The sequence below is a fragment of the Fonsecaea monophora genome (assembly GCF_001642475.1).
Source record: "Fonsecaea monophora strain CBS 269.37 chromosome Unknown Scaff214, whole genome shotgun sequence".
NCBI classification, from domain to species: Eukaryota; Fungi; Ascomycota; class Eurotiomycetes; order Chaetothyriales; family Herpotrichiellaceae; genus Fonsecaea; species Fonsecaea monophora.
In genome coordinates, this window is record NW_019174145.1 from 1 (window position 1) to 16,195 (window position 16,195).

The 16,195-nt window shown below is 53.2% G+C and overlaps 7 protein-coding genes across 7 annotated transcripts; 4 read left to right on the forward strand and 3 right to left on the reverse strand.

Annotated features, from left to right (window-relative positions):
• Positions 1–3,008: 3,008 nt before the first annotated feature.
• Positions 3,009–4,100, forward strand: AYO21_12055 (hypothetical protein; the record flags this gene model as incomplete). The annotated part of the gene is made up of 1 exon (XM_022661896.1): positions 3,009–4,100. The coding sequence occupies one exon, from the start codon at positions 3,009–3,011 to the stop codon at positions 4,098–4,100; it is 1,092 nt and encodes a 363-aa protein (XP_022505788.1).
• A 282-nt stretch (positions 4,101–4,382) lies between these two features.
• Positions 4,383–6,188, forward strand: AYO21_12056 (hypothetical protein; the record flags this gene model as incomplete). Its single annotated transcript, XM_022661897.1, has 1 exon — positions 4,383–6,188. The coding sequence occupies one exon, from the start codon at positions 4,383–4,385 to the stop codon at positions 6,186–6,188; it is 1,806 nt and encodes a 601-aa protein (XP_022505789.1).
• A 542-nt stretch (positions 6,189–6,730) lies between these two features.
• On the reverse strand, positions 6,731–8,692 carry AYO21_12057 (hypothetical protein; the record flags this gene model as incomplete). The annotated part of the gene is made up of 7 exons (XM_022661898.1): positions 6,731–7,121; positions 7,188–7,314; positions 7,400–7,804; positions 7,862–8,026; positions 8,103–8,183; positions 8,246–8,591; positions 8,648–8,692. The coding sequence occupies 7 exons, from the start codon at positions 8,690–8,692 to the stop codon at positions 6,731–6,733; spliced, it is 1,560 nt and encodes a 519-aa protein (XP_022505790.1).
• A 592-nt stretch (positions 8,693–9,284) lies between these two features.
• AYO21_12058 (hypothetical protein) lies at positions 9,285–10,196 on the forward strand (the record flags this gene model as incomplete). Its single annotated transcript, XM_022661899.1, has 3 exons — positions 9,285–9,862; positions 9,941–10,106; positions 10,173–10,196. 3 exons carry the CDS (start codon positions 9,285–9,287, stop codon positions 10,194–10,196), a joined length of 768 nt encoding a protein of 255 aa, XP_022505791.1.
• Positions 10,197–10,335: 139 nt separating this feature from the next.
• AYO21_12059 (hypothetical protein) lies at positions 10,336–11,538 on the reverse strand (the record flags this gene model as incomplete). Its single annotated transcript, XM_022661900.1, has 3 exons — positions 10,336–10,406; positions 10,464–10,962; positions 11,032–11,538. 3 exons carry the CDS (start codon positions 11,536–11,538, stop codon positions 10,336–10,338), a joined length of 1,077 nt encoding a protein of 358 aa, XP_022505792.1.
• A 556-nt stretch (positions 11,539–12,094) lies between these two features.
• AYO21_12060 (hypothetical protein) lies at positions 12,095–13,195 on the reverse strand (the record flags this gene model as incomplete). The annotated part of the gene is made up of 1 exon (XM_022661901.1): positions 12,095–13,195. One exon carries the CDS (start codon positions 13,193–13,195, stop codon positions 12,095–12,097), a length of 1,101 nt encoding a protein of 366 aa, XP_022505793.1.
• Positions 13,196–13,806: 611 nt separating this feature from the next.
• AYO21_12061 (hypothetical protein) lies at positions 13,807–15,758 on the forward strand (the record flags this gene model as incomplete). The annotated part of the gene is made up of 4 exons (XM_022661902.1): positions 13,807–14,129; positions 14,189–14,214; positions 14,273–14,859; positions 14,943–15,758. 4 exons carry the CDS (start codon positions 13,807–13,809, stop codon positions 15,756–15,758), a joined length of 1,752 nt encoding a protein of 583 aa, XP_022505794.1.
• Positions 15,759–16,195: the final 437 nt, after the last annotated feature.

Below are 16,195 nucleotides of genomic sequence, written 5' to 3' on the forward strand. Positions count from 1 at the left end.
TCACGTATCCGTGCTCAGACTCGTTTGGCAGAAAAGTTAGCCTAACTTTTTGATTGGTCAACGCGCGTTAGCGCGCCAACTCAGTGCGCTAGCACCTGTCAACCGCAGGCTGATCCATCTGAGACAACGCTGACACCTACGGAAGCTCTGTACCAACACCTCAAAATAGTGCGCCCAACATAAGTGACTTCGAGTTGGTGCTCGAAACAGATACTCCTATTATCTCGACTGCTAATTCTCATCCCTACTTCTCTGTAGTCCCTGGCGTCGTGATGAAATAATACTGCACGCTTCTGTGCCCTTCTTCACGCTCACACTCTTCCAGCCCACATCTGGATCTCTCCCCGAGAAGGCGCACATCTCTCACGATGACCGCGAAGCAGAAGTTTCGGATGCTTCGCGTCTTTAGATCTGCACAGAATATCTTTAAAATCACAGCCCCAGCCGGCGCGCGAATCAAGGGCACCGCGGAGAGCTCCATAAACACCTCAAATCCCCGTAGTCTACTTCTTAACCTGCCAAACGAGTTGCTCTTTCGGATCACAGGTTTCCTGGAAGCTGAATATCAACTCTTACTTCGTATTTGCTGCCGACAGCTTCACCTCTTACTTAGGGGTCTCGACCCGAAAATATGTGATTTAAGTACGAAGCTGCGGTTCTACAAATGCCTCGAGCCTGACTACCCGGAATATCTTCCCTGCCTATCGTGTGGAATCATGTTCAAATGGCGCTCTCCGCTTATGTATGTCTGCTGTCCACGCGAGGGTCAGCACCCGTCTATGTCCAAATGGAATTCGGCGGTATACGAATATTGGTACTTAGCAGGAACAATTGATATTCGAATGAGTCGCTCGTTTATCGAGTCGGTTCTTCGTGCTCACGAAAGAGGTGAGAGATACGGGTATCCCGTATCCTCCTTGCGATCGAGCGGACTGCATCGCAAAGGCGTCTTGTTCCAAAACGATGCACGCATGATTGATGGAGAACTTGTGCTTGAAACGCGATGGGAGCTGGAGGCGGAGCTTCGAATGGAATGGAAAGATCAGGTCAAGCTCTTATTCTGGGCCTGTTGCTTGCATTGGCGAACCAACGGGTGGCACCACAAGATATCGGCGTTACTTAAGGGTGCGTCCACGAACACGATGCCCTTGAAGTCCACGGGAATCCTCAAGTGCTCCTTTTGCGAATGTGACTGCCAACTACAAATGAATCACAAAACCGACACAAATGTGGGGATCCTCTTTTATGTCTGGAGAAATTATGGACGACGGTACGGAAAAAGGCAAGGGAATGAGCAAATTTTTCACCGTGAGCCCGCACCGCCGCTGGACATCGAATCAGTTTCGCAGAGAAATTTACGTGCCCTCTTTGAGTCTGGAAACGAGGAAAGGGGCAGCACGGAGGGCACGGAGGTTTGCTAGCGTTCCAGACGGGCCGGTCTGGACAGCCGAGCCTCTTATGAGGGCTCCTGGGCTGCCAAAGTTGCAAAAATGCACCGCGAGGGACTTTCGCCCAACGGCAAGCATGGATTCCCAGTACCCACTACCATGGGTGCTTGCGAACAGACAAATTAATGGACGAGCTCCTGGGAGAAATCCTTCTCCACACTTGAGAGCAAAATGTTCAACTTCGAACAAGAAATACATGGTCATCACAAGGGAATGCAGCAGATGCACTGGGTCATTCAGCACTAAGTCATCCCGGGGCTCTTACGACCTCTGGACACAGGAGGCAGAGAGACCTAGGTGAGGATAGTGCATGGCGACCTATGGGACGGCAATACCTCTGTCGACGCGACAACAGGAAACCCAGTCATCTTCGACACCAGCGGCATGTATGCTCACAATGAGTGTAAGCCGTCCGATTAGCCCGTATAGTCGACGACCAAGGAACTGATGTGCGCAGATGAGCTCGGCGCATGGAACCAGCCGCGTCATAGGATCTACCGCTCCTACATCAGCGATTATCAGAAACACTTTCCGGTCTCTGCTCCAGAGGAGGACATCGAAGATCGCTTGATCCTTTACCGGCTCCGATTCAACTTGACTTCATCAGCCTGCTCCCTAAACAAGGCGCGATTCAGGGATCTGTAGGTCCCAGACGAGCCAGTCAATCATATCATTTACTGACGAATCAATACACGTGATCGAGGACATGCAGTGGCTGACGACAAAATATAAATGTGGCTATCAAGGCAGCGAGCAGAGAAAGGCCGAAGTATGATCATATTTCTCGAAGTGCGATCCCGAATGTCACCGGCTACGTGGCTTATATGTACACTGGTTGTCGCCGATGTCAGTGTTTACGGCCTTCCGAGAGTGACAAAGGCACAGATATTCAAATTGCTGGCCAGAGGGCTAGAGAAAACATCAACTATTTCTTCCGCAACTTGTGCAAGCACTCCTTTCATCAATAATCGAGTCACAGTTCCCCGAGATATGGCATATGTGACAAAGATACAGACTAGATCCTAAGGCTGCTATCAGAAAAGGGCGTGTCCGCATGAGCTGGTCTTCCAAAGCAAGCAACCCCTATCACTAGCCAGCTAGCCTTGGCCGACAAGAAGACTGACTATACGTCATTCATCTGATCGTCATGCCCAGCGAGAGATGAGGGATAGGGGTGGGCCAGCCTTGCTTATGTCAGAGGGCCCGCAGCACAGCAACATCACTTGTATGTCCCTGCATATGTAGGTAGACGACACAATCCAGGATCTTAGGGAGGAATCTATTCTCATTCACGAGTTCCAACCAATGCAACAAGTGCATTGACTCTGGCAACAAATTGACTTAAGTTTATCACGGCGATATCCTCCGAACTAGAACTCCGATTTCGCCGTGTCTGACCAGGGTCGGCCAAAAGATATTCGGGCAAACTTTTACCCCAACCACGATGATATATATACTGATTTTCGCAAGCAAAACAAGCCAGGGACGTCCTCTTACGTCCCAAAAGCTGGTCATTATTGTGTCAAGAGGCTTTACATCGCAGCTATAATAACCGTCACCATGATTCAACACAAGAAATTGAGAATCGCCGTCATCCCTGGAGATGGAATCGGGGTTGAGGTCATGCCCCACGGCGTGCGGTGTCTCCAAGCGGCAGCAAAGGTATTCCACCTGGACCTCGAGTTCGAGGAATTCGACTTTGCGAGCTGTGAATACTACCGAAAACACGGCGACATGCTCCCCAAGGACTGGAACGCCACACTGTCCAAGTTTGACGCCATCTACTTCGGCGCCGTGGGCATGCCGGACCAGGTCCCTGACCACGTTAGTCTATGGGGTAGCCTTCTCAAGTTCCGCCGCGAGTTTGATCAGTACATCAACTTGCGGCCCGCACGGTTAATGCCCGGCGTGCGGTGTCCCCTCGCAGGACGGAAACCGGGAGATATCGATTTCTGGATCGTTCGGGAGAACACCGAGGGAGAATACAGTAGTATCGGTGGGAAAATCTTCGAGGGCACCGACAGGGAAACAGTCATTCAAGAGACGGTGATGACCAGGACCGGAGTCGACAGAGTGTTAAAGTACGCGTTCGACCTGGCTCAGAGTCGGCCGAAGAAACACCTCACAAGCGCAACCAAGAGTAATGGGATAAGCATCACGATGCCTTATTGGGACACGAGGGTCGAGAACATGACCAAATCATATCCCGACGTCAAGGTCGACAAATACCACATCGACATCCTGACGGCGCACTTTGTCCAGCGGCCGCAGATATTTGATGTCATCGTCGGGAGCAATCTGTTTGGAGATATTCTCTCAGATTTGGGTCCCGCCTGCACAGGGACAATAGGCATAGCCCCGTCAGGAAACATCAATCCGACAGGTGAATTTCCAAGCCTGTTCGAGCCTGTGCACGGCAGTGCACCTGACATTGCGGGCAAGGGCATCGCCAACCCTGTGGGAATGATCTGGGCGGGTCAGATGATGCTGGAACATTTTGGCTTCAAGGACGCTGCGGCAGCGATGCTAAAGGCTGTCGAGAACGTGCTTTCGCGAGCAGAAGAAAACATCATTACGGCGGATATGGGAGGGAAAGGAACCACAAACAGTTTTGGAGAGGCGATTGAAAAGGAGGTTTTGGCTCTGGCATAAAAGGACGAGCTGGTGTCTGAAAGATACTTCTTAAAGTGGCAAGAGTTTTAGTTTATCGATAAGGATAGAAAAAAATAATTATTGTCCCGAAGAAATACCGACGACTTCTTCCTGCGCTGCGCTGCATGTTCCCTTCTGCTACTCTCTTGTCGCCGTCTACATTTCTACTGACACTTCATGGCCCCGGATAGGGGACAAGTCCCATCCAGAGGGAAACCCTCGAGAACGTGGGATACCCTCAACCCCCCACTATCACCATGGATCCTCGATGCAGTGTCCGCCATGAATTTCACGCGCATGACACCAGTGCAAGCCTCGACCATCCCCCTCTTCATGGCCTACAAGGACGTCGTGGTTGAAGCTGTCACGGGGAGTGGAAAGACGTTGGCATATCTCATACCGGTGGTGGAAAAGTTGTTGAGACTGGAAGAGCCGCTGAAGAGACACCACGTCGGTGCCATCGTCGTTTCTCCCACGAGAGAATTGGCCACACAGATATACAATGTCCTGGTGTCGTTACTGAGATTCCACCCGCCTTCCGCTGCGGCGCTCGAGCCGTCGGATGAGCAAGACGAATCTGACGGGAACAATGACGCAAAGGCTTTTCCATCGTCCACTCTGAAAATTCTCCCGCAGTTACTTGTGGGCGGTTCGACCACACCGGCGCAGGATCTGAGTAAATTCCTCAAGACCTCGCCGAATGTGCTAGTCGCGACACCAGGTCGCCTGGTCGATATCATGACCTCAAGAGATGTCCACTATCCGAAATCTTCGTTTGAAGTGCTCGTGCTCGACGAGGCCGACCGATTGCTCGACCATGGGTTCAAGGACGAACTGACCAAGATTCTTAACCTGCTACCAAAGGAGCGGAGGACGGGTCTGTTCAGTGCAAGCGTAAGCGAAGCACTAGATCAATTGATTCGCGTGGGACTGCGAAACCCCGTGAAAATTGAAGTCAAAGTGAAAGGCGCCAATGGAGTGGAAGACAAGCGGACCCCTGCAAGTCTCAAGATGACCTATGCAGTGACTAAAGCTTCTCAAAGATTCCCGTTCCTAGCAGCTCTTCTAAGACACCTTGATCCAATGCCGCTGCGGACCATCGTGTATTTGTCCACTTGTGCTGCGGTGGACTACTTCCAGAACCTGCTTCCCTCGATCATGCCTTCAGAGGCAGTGCTTGTGCCCTTGCACGGTAAGCATCCAGCAAATGTCAGGGAGAAGAACTTTATCCGTTTCACAGACTCTGCCTCTCCCTCTGTTCTTCTGACAACGGATGTTGCCGCGAGGGGTTTGGATATTCCATCTGTGGACCTGGTGGTACAAATTGACCCTCCATCAGACTCCAAAGTCTTCCTGCATCGATGTGGACGAGCTGGCCGCGCAGGCCGCAAAGGACTCAGTGTCGTCCTTCTACTCCCTCATGAGCAAGATTATGTGGAATTTCTAAAAGTCCGACACACCCCGATTGAGCCCTTGTTAGAGCCTAGTCCTTCCGAAGTGCAGGATGACTGCCGTGAGGTTGAAGAGAAGTTTCGAAAGACTGTGCTCACGGATCGAGCACTGTACGACAAAGGTCAGAGGGCGTTTGTCAGCTGGGTGAGGAGTTACTCGAAGCACGATGCGAAGTCTATTTTCAGTTTGAGTGGCATTGACTGGAACGACCACGCAGCTGCCTGGGGTCTGTTGAAGATGCCGAAGATCGCCGAGCTCAAGAATACCAAGCTACAACCCTACCAGGGCCCTGACATCGATTGGGACAAATACGGATACAAGGACAAACAGCGGGAGAAGCATCGGAAAGAAATGCTCGCGGAGGGTCCGAGCGGCTTCACTGCGGGTCGCAAGGACGCCGACTCCAAGAAGCGGAAGCAGGGCACTGTGGCTTGGTCCGAACAGCTCGAGCGCAAGGCAACCAAGGAAGTCAAGCGATCTAGGAGGGAAGCGAGACGACAACACGAGCGGCTCACCAAGATGACGGAGGGCGAGAAGGAATACCAGGCCGAGACTGCGCGGATGGTCGAGCAGCTCCGCCGGCAGCATGTCAAGGCCAGTCAGCAGCAAGAAGACGTCTTCGAGGGCTTTGACTGAGGACAGCCAGGGTCACTCGCACCGCCATAGGTGGCATTTACTTAGGCCACGACACGCTACTAGAAGTTTTGCCAGTTTATACTGGTCACTGACATTCCTCTTAAATTTCAAGAATGGCAAGCTCATCATCATTGACAGGGTGTCCGTATCGCTACCGCTGGATGCGAAGATGGCGAGGCTGTAGAATTTCTCAAGTTGCCAACTGAACTATCCTGAGTCTGATTCAATGTCCGACCCTTTGTCCGTACTATACCATCACACGAGCTCTGTGTTTATCGACGAGCCCTAGAAATGGGCGCCATTCGCATAAATCAATTTACACCAATGTCCCAAAGCCTTCACACACCCTTCGGAGCCCCTTTAGAGGGCATCGTGTATTGTAAATGTACATGGTTGTTTTATGAAGAAGCATTGATCCATTTGAAATAAAATGTACGCGATACTAGCAACACATCCATCCATCCACATTTGTCCGCCACCAAAGCCAACAATCTCTTGGAGGTCAGGAAATGACGCACAAGATCTCTGGCTCTCTCGCCGTCTTACTTTGCTACCTGATCGACATGCTCCAACTCGACCGTCTCCTTTTCGGCCTCGATATCCTTGTCCAGCGCCTCCCGCTGCTCGGCGGTCAGGTGAGTGAGTCTGACCTCGATCTTGTCACCGAAGATCTCGCCGACTTCCTCCAGAGCGAGGCCCCGGGTCTCGGGGAAAAAGTACCAGATCAGGGGCAGATTGATGGTCGACAGGACGATGAAGAGGAGGTAGTATTTCCAGCCGACCTGTGCAAAGGCGGTGGGCGCGGGGATAAGGTAGGCGATCGTGCACAGGAACAGGATCGCCAGGGACCATGCCATGCCGCGGGCGCGGAGGTGGGTTGGGAAGATCTCGGTGCAGAAGACGTACGAGGTGGCGTCGAGCGTGGATGCGTAACTTATCCGGAGAGAGCTCGGTCAGCATAAAAAAGCCTTTACTTGATAAGAGGGCAGGGCAATTTACCAGGCGATATAGAGGAACAGGAAAACCACGCCTGTTTTGAGCCCAGCCTTGTTGTCGGTGCCGGAGTATCGTGCTGTCATGGCTGCTTCGATGATGAGAGTGATAAGGCTGCCAGCAATTCCAGCGACTGTGACATGGTTAGCTCTGCTTATTTTCAAACCAGGTTTAGTGGTCCCTTTGGCTAGGGAGAGAAGTGATGCTTCACTACTCACCTAGAAGGACCTTGCGGCCAAAGTGGTCGATGAGCAGCGCATTGACACCGTTCCCAATACACGCTATCGTCACAAAGACGGCGGCGAGGAGCAACGAAATCTTGTTGGACAAGCCAAGTCCCGTGTAAAGGATGACGCTGTAGTTGTAGATGACTAGGATCCCGGTCGACTCGGTCGCAAACATGGTCATGAATGCACAGAACATGCGCTTTCGGTACGACGGCTTGGTGAAGAGAGTGGACAGAGTCTCGGTCCGAGAGATTTGGAGGTCGGCCGACACCTGGTGGCTCATCTGGTAAAACTCTTCACGTGCGAAAGAAATGTGATGCGAGTCCGAATCCTTGTCGGTGTTGTGTAACAGGTTGATGACCTCCCACGCACTGTCGCGGCGATCTTTCATCAGAACTGGAAGTTTGACGGTCAGTCACTGGGAAATTGCGACGGGACAGGACTCGAACTTACGCCAGCGAGGGGACTCTGGGATGAAAGGTATGAGGAGGAACATGATGAGTGGCCAAAGCGCTTGTACGCAGAGTGGGAATCGCCATTGAAAAGCGGCATTCGTCGTATAGGAACAGCCGAACCCGATCCAACCGGCGAGGGCGTATCCCAGGACCAAGATGACACCTTGATTCCCGTCAGTCTTGTTTCCGACTCAAAGAGGGACGCCTGAATTAGGACTCAATGACAAGCGTGTACATACCATGCTGAGACACGAGAAAGCCACGCTGGGCGGGAGGTGAAATCTCGCATTGGAACATTGGGATCAAGACCATCAGTATTCCTGTCTATGGTGAGATCCATAATCGCCATCTCAAAGTGCAGCGTGCGATATCGGGCACTTACCAACAGAAATACCAGTCAGGGCTCGACCAAGCAACAACATTGCAAGGTGAGCTGCTCCGCCTTGGAACGCGCCTCCTATGACACCAATCGGAGTGGCCAGGTAGAGCGTCTTCTTCCTCCCAAGGGCATCGCAGGACCAGCCAGCCAGCAGTGATCCGATGACACCCCCGGCAGAGTAGCAGCCATTGAGACCTCCGATGATCCTGTTTGTAAAGGCATACCGGTCTGAGGTGGGATCGGTCGTTAAGCCAAAGTACGCATAGAACGGAGCCTGGCCCAACGTCGTCGCGGCCACGCTGAAGGAGTAGCCATAGGTCAAGCTCCCAAAGCAAAGCGCAAGCACAATCTATAATAGTTCAGACTCTGTTTGCACACAGGAGGCAGGGGAATGTGACAACTCACTGTGAGGTTCAAGGCACTGATACGAGCTGCTTCGTGTTTCGCCATCTTTTGGAATCGTCACCTGAGTTGGGTTCCTGTGTTTTTTTCGCCCCAAGCTGCGTGGCATGACTGTTCGACGCTGGGCCCCATACCCCATGATATAGGTCTGGGACAAGCACCGAACTGAGTTTCTCCCTGGACGCCATCGTTGGAAGGCCCAAATTGCAAAATCTATAGAGGTGCTCGTATTCCCATCCCAGTTCTCCACACTCCAGGAGCTTAAGGCTCGTTAGAGTGTAATTCCTTACCGACTTGGGACCGTCACAGGATTGACTAAACCTCAATCTCGGGCGCGCGCGAGGCTTTGTCCGACAGGGATGCGAGAGACTGAAACCTACGCGCCGCGATCTCCGCGCCGAACGGGCCGAAATCCCCGTGGGGTAACAAAAAGTGTGGGGTCAGTTACATCATTTGATCGAGCCCCCCTTCCCATGCACGAGGAACCTTTGTCACGCAGTTGTAGGTGACTAGACCAGACGAGTCCCTTTATCTCGCGCGCGCTTGCTCTCCCATCAGTCCCATCTTACACGGACAAAGCGTTGTATTCTGCACACCCTCAAAGTCTACCTGTCTTGTAAAATCAATTCACAACCACAACATGTCCAGCACAGGCCGCCGGCTCGACGGAAAAGTCGCCATTGTCACTGGCGGAGCAAGTGGCTTTGGCAAGGCGATTGCGGGCCTCTTTGCCCAGCAAGGGGCCAAGGTAGTCATTGCCGATCTCTCAGCAGAAGCCGGGCAGGCGGTTGCCAAAGCCACCGGGGGCGTCTTTACAGTCGCCGACGTGACCAAAAGGAGTGACTGGGAGAAGCTGCTCGCACTCGCCCTGGACAAGTTCGGCGGGCTCGACATCGTGGTCAACAACGCAGGGACGTCGTATCGCGCAAAGCCCACCGAGGACGTGACCAACAAGGACTACGACCTGGTCTTCGACGTCAACGTGAGATCGGTCTACCTCTCGGGCAGCGTCATCCTGCCGTACTTTCTCAAAAACGACCGGCCCGGCAACTTCATCAACATCTCGTCAGCCAGCGCTCTGCGCCCGCGGCCGAAACTGGTGTGGTACGCGGCTTCCAAGGGCGCCGTCAGCAACGCGACCAGAGCGCTTGCCATCGAATACGCCCAGAGAAAGATCCGCTTCAACACGGTGAACCCGGGCCCGGCCATTACAGGCTTGTACGTTTTTTTTTTTACACCTGCACGGAACACACTTTTTTTTTGGATTGGGAACAGATTTTCTGACAGCAGATCTAGGAAAGACGCCTTCTCCGGCGGGGCGAAAGATCCCGACGCCGCAATGGTTCGTATGGTGGAGGATTCGGTGCCCATGGGCCATCCGGCAGAGACGATAGATATTGCAAATGCTTGTCTGTTCCTCGCCAGTGAAGAATCTGCATTCGTCACAGGCATTGAGCTTCCGGTATGTTCAAATCCAGTTGACTTGTCTTCCCGAACCGAACCACGCTAACACGCTCTTCTCAAAAAGGTTGATGGTGGCCGTTGTGCATAATGATAGATAGATTGAGTGGTCGAATATAGTATAACCCTAAGAGACATCAATCCCACTATCTTGCAGGAATGTCACAATGTACAGAATTCTCCCAATGTGGACTCTCTCGATCAATCGTGTTCGCTATTGGCCCCATCGTTCATAATTTGAAAGCCTTCTTCAAGACCTCCAACACCACCGCGTTGTACTGTTTTCCGGAATCGAGAATCGCTTTGGAAAATTGTCAGTGTCGATCAATCTCGGCAGTAGTCACGGCTAGAAACTCACCATCGAGTTGCATAAACGTGTGCGGTGCGCCCTTGAACCTGATGATTTGAACCTCACACCCCGCCTCCTTCATCCTGGCTGCGTACACCTCTCCCTGGTCTCGGAGAACGTCCATCTCGGCAGTGAGCACCAACGCGGGCGCCAGCCCCTTCAGATTCGGAGCGTGGATCGGCGACACCTTCCACTCCCTCGCGAGGTGCTGAGGTCGCGGCGAACCCAGAAATTGCCGGTGAAACCACTCCATTCGTTCGAGCGGCAGGGGTTGTGTCTCCGCCAGGTCTGTGTAGGACGGATACGGCTGGTCCTCGCGGAGGGAACCGTCTGGCGAGAAGACGTCGAGGTCGACGATGGGGACGGTCAGGATCTGCAGGGCCAGAGGAATGCCCTGGTCGCGGCAGACTTGGGCGACGACCGCGCACAGATGTCCGCCGGCGGAGCACCCGCCAATTGCCACGCGAGAGAGGTCGAGATTGTATCTGTCTTTCTGCGTCCTTCGAATCTAAAGCGAACCCCCGCGTCAGAGTGAGCTTTGTCTAGAGATGGAAAGGGGAAAACAGATGAGACCGACCCAATGCACAGCGGCGATACAGTCGTCCACCGGAACGGGATACCTGTATTCCGGAGAGAGGCGGTAGTCGACGTCGAAGACGACGCAATCCAGGCCGCGCACGATCCTCTTGCACAGATCAAAGTCGACAGACAACCCTCCAAAAACCCACCCACCGCCGTGGAAATTGATATACACGGGCTGCGGTCCTTGTTGTGAGGACCTCCTGTCGGATTCGTAGACGCGAACCGTGATCTCGCCCTGCTCGACGGGACACTTGAGATCGGCGAATCTGACACCCGTCCCTGGGACGAGCTCGCGTCCGTACGAGATGGTGTATTTCTCCGGATGGGCACGGTATTCTGCTATCGGGACCTGATGCGTGGCGAGGCGTCCCGCGCTGTATTTCTGGTAGTATTCGACGAAGACGGGGTCGAGTCTGGGAGTCAAGTTAGGGGGGATACTATTGAGGAGGGGCTTTTCGACGATAACGTGGTTAGGGACGTCTTGGTCTTGAGAGGATGACATTGTTGGAAATCTAGGCTTGTCTCGAGCACGGGTAAGATGGTCTCCTTACAGTTGGAACGAAGAAGTGGTGTTTAGAAGATATTTTGCCGGCCTGAAATGTTCCTTAGTCCGTTCAGTTATATACTTCTGTAGAGGGAGAGGGCGATAGGACCGGAGCGTAACAGCGACCTGGGTGGGTGCCGACAATTGCCGATGTGACTAGATTTGCCCGTCCGACGCAGCGACAGTGGAGTAATATCACGGGTCGCAAGGGATATTAGACATGCTTCTCTCACGACCGAAACGTTCGATTTGCTTGCTTAGGGCGGTTGAACAAGGCATAGTCTACCAGAGAATATCACTCCCTGACGGCACTTGGACCAATGTTGTACGACTATAAATTGCTAGATGTATTTATGTATCCCCGACTGCGGACACCTACTCATGCCTTTTATAGACATAGGGTATTTTCACTGTGTACTCTCAACTCGAAAGAGAAGGACAACTGTACCTAGAGGCTATAGCACACAGAGTCGGGTACATTCTCCCAGTCTCTGACTCCGTTCAAATCATGCAACTACTTGGCTGGCGTCAAGGAATCCAAAAACGACCAGCGACTCTGTTCCGCCCACCCTTTGGCCTTCCAGTCATTTGCTCTCAGGGGGAAAAAGTCAATCACACCCAGCAAACTCTCGTCGTGAGCGAACACGGTGAAGATGTTCTCATGGCCGTCAAATACGAACGCCTCGTTGACCGTCTTCTGCGCCAGCTTGGGATCCTCGTCAATGTGCCCGTCTTCGGGGATCAGACAGAACGGACTTTCTCTGGCGGCTCCTTTTCCTGGACCTCCATTCGAAAGTCGATGGAGATCGGAATATATCTTGGTGCTTTTCTCACCTCCTGCGGCGCTCTCTGGCACCTTCTCGGGTAGAGGGAGGTACTTGGTGGGTCTCAGAAGCGAGCTATGATGAATGAGATCACCACCGAGGAAGATGAAGGTATCATCGCCATGTCCAACCGTGGTCCGGGCGAGACCGCTGATGTGGCTACCAGTGTGGCCCGGCGTGCTCAGCAGATAAAAGCTGCCGTCTCCGAACCAGTCAAAGGCAGAATACGGGCCAATCTGGAGAACCTTGCTTCCTTGTTGGAAGTCTAGTTCTACGATCTCCTTGCCTACATAGATGTCTGAAGTCGTTTCACTGGCATCTGCGTCTGTCGGCCAACCTGGAAAATACTTGTTCTTGTAGCCAGGACCGACCACAATCTTGGTGGAGGCGGGAAAGAGAGTCGGATCTCCTGTATGATCCCAGTGATGGTGACTGTATATGATCGCGTTGATCTGAGAGGGCTGAATGCCGCCGTCGGTGATGATATTTCCCACGTCCCGCTTAACATCGACTTCCAGATTGAGCGGCGCGAGGCCTTTGAGGAGGTGAGGACTCAGGTGCGACGCCCAGTTCGTTCGCAATCCGAGATCATAGAGCAAGCGTTGCCCAGTGGGTTTGTGGTGTATGAGGATGCTGAAATCTGGTATCGCTATAGCTTTCAACCCGGGATATATAGGATTGAAAAAGATCTTGCCCGGGACATTTCGTATATATGTCGTCGTATCAATCACAGATACCTCTACTGCAACCGTTGACTTGGGCAAGTTCAGCTTCCCGGCAGTCGAAGCCATTGCTTATTTCTCAGTCTTGTTATGAGCAAGAGGTTTGAGCTTGATGACTTTGATGAGGAGGTCCTGGTCTCAATCCTGCACTGCCTTTTCACCACATTGGTGAGGAGATTCCAATACATACCGTGCCCGCACGTCCCCTTGGGTGCTGCCCCCAGCCGAGGATGGAGCACGGCGACTTGCATCTTGGACTGTAGATCACCCCAGAATATCAATACCCCGCGGGAACCTCTATTCACATGGGACATTCTTGGAGCTTAAGTTCGCCGCGCAGGCTGTGGGACTGACCCCCTGGTCGCCACGCCGCGGCGCGCCGCGGACTCCGCGGAAAATCAACCAATTATGCTGCAAGGGCGATCAAGTGGATCCGTCTCAAGGGACGACCGACCCTCTTGTGCAGCATCCCCCATACCCCCATACTCGCTCTCCTCGCGGCGTTCCAAAGTCCCGCGGGTGCAAGTGTGTACGCCCGGTACGCACCGGTAGGTCTGGGTTCTTGGCCATGTCACTTCTCTACGGGGCAGCAGCTGGTACACATTATAGAGCATGGATAGGACGCTCATTTCCAGCGTTCGAATCACACACAAGGAATATCCGAGATTTGACATTGTCCAATGGCTTCCAACGACATCAGCGGTGGTCCGCCAGTGACTTCCGCAAAGATCAATGGCGTTGTGCCGGTAGCTTCAGACGCCCCAGCCTCCCGCCGTGGTAAGCCTCTCCCGAGCTCATGGGTTCCTCTGTACGCAGAGCCACTCCGGACAGCTACGCGGAAAGTGAGAATGGTGGTGGTGGGAGCCGGCTTTGCAGGTCTATCTCTCGCACACAAGATCTACCATGAATACAAGCTCGATTCGATCATCGAGCTCGTAATCTACGAAGCAAATCATGATCTTGGTGGCACCTGGTTGGTGAATCGTTATCCCGGAGTGGCCAGGTCAGTTTGTAAATTCCCTCGACTTCAGCAACATAAAACACTGACGACGGTCCACACAGTGACATTCCTGCCCACATCTATACGTGTATGTCCAGGTATCCATTAGCACAAGCATCCTGCAAACCATTGACCAATTCTCACAGTCCCCTTTGAGCCGAATCCCGAGTGGAGTGCATATTATGCGACTGGGCCAGAAATCTGGGATTATATGAAGAGGACGGCCAAGAAATATGACTTGGAGAAGGACGTCCATTACAACCACAGACTGACTGACGCACGTTTCGATGAGCAGCTAGGTCAGTGGAACATAAAAGTCCAGAATGGGGACAGGGTGATTGAAGACAAGTGTGACATCCTGGTGTCCGCCAGCGGCCACCTGAGTCGCTGGCGTTGGCCTTCGATCCCGGGGCTGTCTTCCTTCAAGGGGTTTCTCGTCCACTCTGCCCAGTGGGACCACGACTTCAACTATGCTGGAAAGCGCGTGGCCATCATCGGGAACGGCAGTTCTGCAATCCAAATCCTCCCCCAGGTTGCCAAAGTGGCCAGCCACGTTACCAACTTCATCCGGGGCCCGACCTGGATCATCCCGGGTCTGGGAAACAAGATGATCGGGGGAAAGGAAAACCACGTCTACACCGAAGAAGAGAAGGAAAACTTCCGCAACAACCCCGAGGCTTTGAAGGCCTATCGAAAACAGATTCAGCACGGCTCTAACCAACTCTTCTCTGTGGTAAGACCCTTGACTTCGTGTTTCTGTTTTCTTCCGTACCGGGGGCGCGTCCACGATAACTGACCAAAGGGTGAAATAAACAGTTTATCAAAAATTCGGCAGCCCAGGAGAGACTATTTGATGCCGCGAAGAAGCTGATGACGGAACGCCTCGGTGGCAATGAGGAGCTCGCGGAAAAGTTGATCCCGAAATGGGAGGTCGGATGTCGACGGCCGACTCCAGGGCCCGGCTACTTGGAGTCCTTCACTAAGGATCACGTATCGCTGGTGATTTCAGACATTAGCGAGATCACCGAGACAGGCATCAAAACAGCGGATGGAAATCTTCACGAGTTCGACGTCATCGTCTGCGCCACGGGATTCGATGTCAGTCACCGGCCGCCCTACCCGCTGGTCGGACTTCACGGCACCAATCTGGCCGACAAGTGGAAGGACGAGCCCGAAGCGTACCTGAGCGTGTGCGTCGAGGGCTTCCCGAACTTCTTCATGTTCAGTGGTCCCAACGCCCCCGTCGGACACGGGTCCCTCATCAGCGCCCTGGGCTGGACCGCCGACTACATCCTGAAATGGGCGCAGAAAATCGCCGAAGAGGACATCAAGTACGTCGACGTCCGAGAGGACGTCTCCGAGGAGTTCAACACGTACGCCGACGAGATCCTGCAGACCACGGTCTGGACGGGCGGGTGCAGGAGCTGGTTCAAGAACCACACCGTCGACGGCAAGGTCGTCGCCGTCTGGGCGGGCAGCGGTCTCGCCTACTACGAAATGCTCGAAAGCCTGCGGCCGGAAGACTTCAACATCCACTACAGAAGTCGCAATCGGTTCCGCTTCATGGGCAACGGGACGACCAAGAGAGAGGGGAGGCCGGATGAAGATCTCGCCTGGTACTTGAAGAAGTGAAGGTCGGGCTTTCTCGACGCTTGGATGACGTGGCATTTTGGCCGCGGAGGAAGAGAGAGACACACACACATGTGAACATAGGCTTAAATAGAGGTTCGGAATACTAGAGTCGCATCCCACCCATACCAAAGTAGTCGGAGCGCGTTCGTGAATGTAGGCTTCAACCTCGCCTGCTTTTCTACTTGGTAGATTGACTTGTAGTCCGTGCTAGCCGTCTTTGGGTATGATCTCCACTTAAAGCGGAACTCTTACGTCCAATGAGTATCGATACCGTATAAGCGAGCTGCACGTGAACCCCTACCGCTGTGGGTGTGACTGGCAGGAATGCCAAGGACGTGTAATGACCGTCACGCTAGTCCTCGGCCGAAGGCCTTCGGACTAGCGCCGGTAGGGCCCTGTAAATTACTCGAAGGTATATAGTCAGACGGTCCCCAGGA